We start from the raw sequence: 6,416 nt of genomic DNA, 5'->3' as shown, positions 1-6,416 counted from the left end.
TATATATATATATATATATATATATATATATATATTTCATTTAGGTATCTCGTTCATGCCGAGTTCTCTAGCTTTCAGAGGGGAGTTCTTGACCCTTTTTTTTGTAATACTGAATTGTTGTTGTTGTTCCAATCATACTTCTCTTCTTTTACAGACCAAAGAAATAGCCTCAGTTTTTTGGCCGTAGAAGATGAAAAGTATTACTAATTCCGCAGAATGAAGCTTATTGTCATTTTTAATGATGGAAAGAAAATTGGAATCTTTGTTTCCCTAATTGACAGAAGGAAAATGAGACTTGAGATAATTTGTTGTGTATACCTTGTCTTTCCTAGTTCTCAGTGTTGTTGAGTAATATAGTGTAGGGTCTGCTCTGCAAACTTGTAGGATCTCAAGGTCTAGTGACCATATGTTTGTATGAGTTGTGCAGACAACTATCTGTTTGATCATGTTTTCCTTCAGGGCATATCTATTATTCTTTGTGATCTTCGTACTTGTTTGTTGTATTGATCAATTCTTATTCTGGCAGCATCCTAGATATGTAGACCCCCTTAACCAAACTGCGATGGCATGTCCGGCCTTCCCTCTATGCCCATTGGCAATAACTGAAGCTGAACGGGGAATACCTGATATTCTTAAGCGAGTTAGAGCGGTATTTGAGAAGGTATGGGAAATTAGAAAGCAGTAATAATTATGGGAATTTTAAAATTTTGTGTTGATAAAGAATCAGTACAGGTATAACAAGTAACATTTTTTTATTTCAGGTTGGTCTAAAGTACAATGAATCTGTTGTTATAAGGGTGACTGGCTGCCCCAACGGCTGTGCTAGGCCATACATGGCTGAACTTGGACTAGTGGGTGATGGTCCGAACAGCTATCAGGTATTTCAACTGCCAGGTTAATTTGCCACTATTTCGGTCATGCTCAAATGCAGAGTACTGAGAAAGCAACTAACCTTGTATTCCTTTTTGCATTTTGTATTTATATAGATATGGCTTGGAGGAACACCCAATCAAACTTCAATAGCAAAAAGCTTCATGAACAAGGTCAAGGTTCAAGACCTGGAAAAAGTTTTTGAACCTTTGTTTTATAATTGGAAACGAAAGCGACAAGCTAAAGAATCATTCGGCGACTTCACAATACGTATGGTAAGTGGTGAAGCAAGATTCTAATGTGTTATTTTGGTTTTTTCAATCAAGGTTGTTTGGTTTCAAAATTTTGGACCTCAACATGGTACGTAGGAAGAGTTTTTCGGTGCGTGGAAATTAAGTGGTTGTCGATCTGGTTTGTTTATGTTACAGGGATTTGAAAAACTTCAAGAGTTGGTTGACAAATGGGAAGGTCCAGAGGTGGCACCAACACGTTACAACCTGAAGCTTTTTGCTGATAAGGAGACATATGAAGCAGTTGATCAACTTGCAAAGTTGCAGGATAAGACTGCTCATCAGTTAGCCATGGATGTTATCCGCAATTTTGTTGCTTCCCAGCAAAATGGGAAAAGTGAATGAGTATGCCATAAACTGTTCTGCAATGTTGTTGGTGGCTCGTAGCTCAGGTCAATAGGAACAATGTCTTTGTTCTCTCGAAGCTGTTACTATTCGGTAACAGTAGGAACAAATTGGATACTAGGTTTGGTTTTATTGTATCAAAGTTTTGCTTGCTTTTATTCTTCTTGAACGTTGAGTTTGTATGTGTATCCTAGTTTTGGTTTGAACTTTGTGTCAATTTAGTACCAATAAAAATGTCCCTGCTTTTCTTGACTATGAGCAACATATTTTGGATCGATTCTCATCCAAAAATATACGTTATGGTACTGTAGTCTTCTGAAGAGGCACCTTTCATGCTTCCAAGTTCCAACATGAGTTCTTGTGCAGCTGGAACGCTACACAACTTCCAAAGCCTGAGTTGAAAGGGTCCTGGACTTATCTTATATGCTGTAAAGGATTCTGGAGCCTCCTGGGAGTGGAGCATGCGACATGGCAGGTCTTGAATGAGGAAAAATTTAGAACATGGTCAGATAGATGGGCTACTGGCATTCCTGGGGGGTAAGCTCACAAGGTAAATCTTGCTTCTATTACTACCTTGGATCCCTGGTTTGAAATGTTCTGTTTTGACATGCTAAGTAAAAAAACGAATCAGTCACTTGGTCGGGATCCTTTTACTTTATGGCATATCTGGGAAGCTTTTTGTGAAGCTGTATATGATCACGAATTGCCTTGGAGCTGCTGTGTTGGAATCTCTTGACCATCTGTTGCAGCTGTGTCTGGTTAAGCCCCTCATTCTTCAGTGATGAATGCAGATGGAATCCACTTGAATCTGGTAGTGTCAAAGTAGACTGTGATGGAGATTGGGTCTGTGATTCCAAATGGCAGGAATTGGGGTGATTATTAGAAACAGTGCTGGAATTTCTTCACCATCGTTATCTTCTTTAGCTTTGGTTCCTGAAGTTTTAGCAGTTCTTGCGGGTTTGGTACTAGCAAAATCTCTGGAGTTTTGAAGGCCAATGTCTTGCAACATCTGGGAAATCTATCCTCATATCAAAGAAATTAGAGGGCATCAACAATTGCTTCAAAAATGTAGCTGAAGTTGGATTATGAGGGAAGCAAATGCTGCGGTTTATTGGTTCGCATTCCAAGCCAGAAGGAGGATATGGAATTGGTAATTCGATCAAATGCACTCCCTCGTCTGTTTTGTCTGTTGCTCTTTCTGCTGCTTTTGCATTTATAAAGACTGCTTCCAACATGAATTTTTGTCAACCTGGAACCGACTTCTCTATGCATATAGAGTCACTAACAAGACTGGCTCTTTTATTTCCTATAACAATTTGCTTTTGTCTGTAAATTGACTTCTGTTATCTGGATTTGATAAGTTGATAAGAGTTTTGTGGACTCTGTTGAGGTAAAAGATGGATTTTAAATTTATAATGAGCAAAACTATGAACCAACTACATCAAGTCCATAATGATCTTGCACCATTTTGGATGCGGTTGTGAAGTCTTTGAGACTTGTGCAGTCTCCTTTACTGTAATGCTTACCATTAGGGTTACATACAGAAATTAAAGAGAGCTGCTGAACTTGGTGGTTCAAGGATGCAGAAGTGGTGAATATTGTTTCAAGTAAAAGACATTCTCACATGAGTTTCTCATGCATTTATCGAAGAAGAGGAAGAAACCAGATAAACAGGATTGTGCCAAGAAAAGAAACAATAGCAGATTACACAGCTTCTACAGATATATTACAACATTGATTGAAATCTTCTCACTTGCGGCAGATACGAGCAGTAGGCATTGTGACACAAACCGGAGCATACTTCTTCTTAGCTGCCGGAGTCCCACGCTCAGGTTCATCAGCCATAGCAACCTTGGCAATGGAGCAGGCAGCTGCAGCCGCAGCAGCAAAGATCAAATCCCTCCTCCCACTGCTGCTCTCTTCCTTGCTCTGCTTCAGTTCCACGGTGACCTTTTCGGCTTCTGGGGCTCTTGAGGCCTTGGCCACAATGAGGCTCCGGCGGGGAGTTGAAGGTTTGGTGATGGTTGAGGCTAGGAATGAGGCTGTCATGGTCATGGAAGCCATCTCTTCTGCACTGTGTGGTTTATTTTCTTGGTACTCTTGAAGTTATTGATTCTCAATCTCTCAATCTCAAATGCAACTATGAGTGTAGTGTGTTCTGGCTTAGTTTAAAGTCCAAAAGTGACATAGAGTATGTGCTTCTAAGAAAATCATCATCCATTTCCTTATCCTACAAAGATATTGCCACCTATAGATTTCTGCCACTTGTCTGGTTTATCCTTCCTAAGAACACTGGTTCTGTCACTCTTCAGCTACAGAAGGCTAGTACAATCGTCGGAATTGTTTAAAATGAATTTCACAAAGAGTGAAAACTAGTAGAAAGTAGATATAATATCTTTCGGTGAAAACATCTAAGAGTCCGTGAGTTGAGTTCTGGATCATCAACTTACAAGTGAATATTATAAATGTCACTTGATTAAACAGTATCAGGAATAAAAATGGACTTCAAGATAGACAATGTTTAAACCGTCTAAATGATAGGCTAAACTTTTATTTTGAGTAAATAATGGTAAAATCTATTTCTTCTGAAACTCCATGATATAACCAGCAAAAGCTCTAGGATCTTCATCTTTAAGGTGGCATGTCAGAACCGCATGAGCAAAGAGAGATACTATTCTTTTGCTCCATGACAACAGGATCCTCACACCACACACCATTCATTGTCAAATAAACCAGCAAATCCTAGCCTGTTCCTTCCATAGTAGTGATATGGAAGAATTTAATAATGCTGTTATCCCCTTTAATCCATTTTTCTCGAGATTTTTGCTTCACAATTTTGGGCATACTCGTAGTGCTTGATGAGATCAGTCTCCAAATTCTGCATGAAAATATCATCATCTGTTCATCCATCAAGTCTGCCCAATAACGGCCTGCTTGTATATATGAGTTAGCAGGCAAATAGTTATTCACAAAATCATTATGAGATTTTGTGCTACATTTGACAGTGTGAAAACGAGAGGGAGGATTAGTTCAACCTCCTACAGAAAGAACATATTTCAATAAATTAGGGCAAGCCGCAAGGAACAAACAAATATAATTTATAGAAAATTTCATATAAGTCACATTTTCAACATTTTTTTCTTCATAAGGCCACCTTAAATTTTTTACCCATATAAGTCCACTTTTTGGTCCAAACCCATCACCTACTTTTTCCGTTCTACCTAAAATACCCCTCCTCTCACCCTTTCTACCGAATCGTTTCACACACACACAAATGGCACAATCTCTCTCTCTCTCTCAACCTTGGACCTCCGATTCTGTTTTTGACGCTGCCGTCGCCGTCGATCATCCTCCGGCCACCATCTCTGCCGGCCGTGTCACCTCCTAAAGCCAAAAGCGAAAGCACCTGAGCCTACTCTGCTCTAATTTCCTCAGCCTTTACAACTGCGATGGCGACATCACCGCCTTGATCGGCCTCGACGACGTCGTCGTCTCGCCTCTGCTTACGCGCCTCAATGGTAATGACGACGAAGCCAATCGCTTTCTACAGATGAAACCCTTGACGCCTGGCAAGTACTCTAGATCTGGATTCTCTTTGAGTTTTTGTGAGGGTTTGATCGGTGAATGAAGTTCGGTATTCGATTTTTTCCGGTCGCGTTGGAATTTGATTAGGTTTAGTTTGAGTAATCTAAATTGAGCGGGGTGTGTTTATGTGATAAAAAGAAGTGGTTTTGTGTAATTGCTTTTGTTTGAGTTCTGGCTTTTGGTTAATGTTGCAGGTTATGAATTCAGATGAAGCATGCGTTTGACGTGTTGGTGCAAACAATGCATCTCAGGTGAGTAGAGCATAGTTATTTTCTAGATTGTATTACTTTTACTAAGAGTAGTTTCATTCTTGTTTCAGTGGTTAAACAAGGAGTGAAGTAATCTACATTAACTGGTAATAGTGTTGGTATTTTAGATTGATAAAATTGTGGTTCATTCTCATGTTTTAATTATGTGTTTAGTGTTAAATATATAAAAACATTTGGTGATCATGTAGGAAAATAAGCTTCTTTTGTGACATATTCTGTGTTTGTAGTTTTCTCATTGTGTGGTAGTATCTTTTCAAAATATTGATAGTATCCTTCTATGTCTATATTAGTACATTTTCTTCATGATGTCAGTAACTTTTATTTTCATTGTTTTTTTTAGTTTTCATTTCAAATACTAATATTTTGTTGTGCATTTGTTCTTGCAGAAATCTCATGTGAATTTGGATATTGAAGCCTCTCTTAACCAAGAGATCATTCGGCTAACCAAGAGATCATTCGGCTAACCAAGAAATATTTGAAAGAAAGTCGCATGCTAATCGAGAATGGCAAAACCACAAAAGTAGCTTTATAGAACTATTGCAGTAGACTTTCTAAACTATAACAGTAGCTTTTTTAAAGGATAGAAGTAGCTTTATACATAATTATATCATTGTAAAAAGCTACATAATTTTAGTTTTTTTTAATATCTGTACTAGTATCTTTTCAACACGATAATAATATTTTGTATATACAATCAAAGCGTTTTCAACTTCTATGCTAGTATTTTTCTCAATCTCATATGAGTAGATTTTGTTGCTGGTGGTAGTAACTTTTGTTGGTGGTGATAGTATCTTTTATTGGTTGTGGTAGTATCTTTTGTTGGTGGCAGTAACATCTCTGGCTGCTGGCGGTGGTATTTTTTGTTGCTGACAATAGTATTTTTGTTGGTGGCGGTAGTAGGTTTGTTGTTATCGGTAGTAGCTTTCTTTGCTGGTGGCAGTAGCTTTTTTTGCTATCGGTAATATCTTTTGTTGTCAGTGGTAGTAGCTTTCTTTGCTGGCTATAGTAGCTTTTGTTGCTATCGGTAGTAGCTTTCTTTGCCATGGGTAGTAGCTTT

The 6,416-nt window shown here is 38.4% G+C and overlaps 2 protein-coding genes across 2 annotated transcripts in view; one reads left to right on the top strand and one right to left on the bottom strand.

Moving 5' to 3' along the window:
- The window catches only part of LOC101293064 (sulfite reductase 1 [ferredoxin], chloroplastic-like), a 6,954-nt gene extending 4,298 nt beyond the window's left edge, over positions 1–2,656 (top strand). Inside the window, exons 5-8 of the mRNA XM_004291730.1 lie at positions 527–661; positions 762–878; positions 987–1,145; positions 1,299–2,656. Of these exons, the coding sequence (XP_004291778.1) occupies positions 527–661; positions 762–878; positions 987–1,145; positions 1,299–1,505 (618 nt within the window). The 3' untranslated portion in view covers positions 1,506–2,656. The remainder of the gene's footprint in view (positions 1–526; positions 662–761; positions 879–986; positions 1,146–1,298) is intronic.
- Positions 2,657–2,890: 234 nt separating this feature from the next.
- Positions 2,891–3,724, bottom strand: LOC101292766 (photosystem II 5 kDa protein, chloroplastic-like). The gene has a single exon (XM_004291729.1). The coding sequence runs from the start codon at positions 3,567–3,569 to the stop codon at positions 3,255–3,257; it is 315 nt and encodes a 104-aa protein (XP_004291777.1). The 5' UTR covers positions 3,570–3,724; the 3' UTR covers positions 2,891–3,254.
- Between the last annotated feature and the right edge of the window lie 2,692 nt (positions 3,725–6,416).

This window comes from Fragaria vesca, linkage group LG2 (assembly GCF_000184155.1).
Source record: "Fragaria vesca subsp. vesca linkage group LG2, FraVesHawaii_1.0, whole genome shotgun sequence".
NCBI classification, from domain to species: Eukaryota; Viridiplantae; Streptophyta; class Magnoliopsida; order Rosales; family Rosaceae; genus Fragaria; species Fragaria vesca.
Note: the sequence above shows the minus strand (reverse complement) of the source record. Positions and strands in the feature narration are given on the sequence as shown.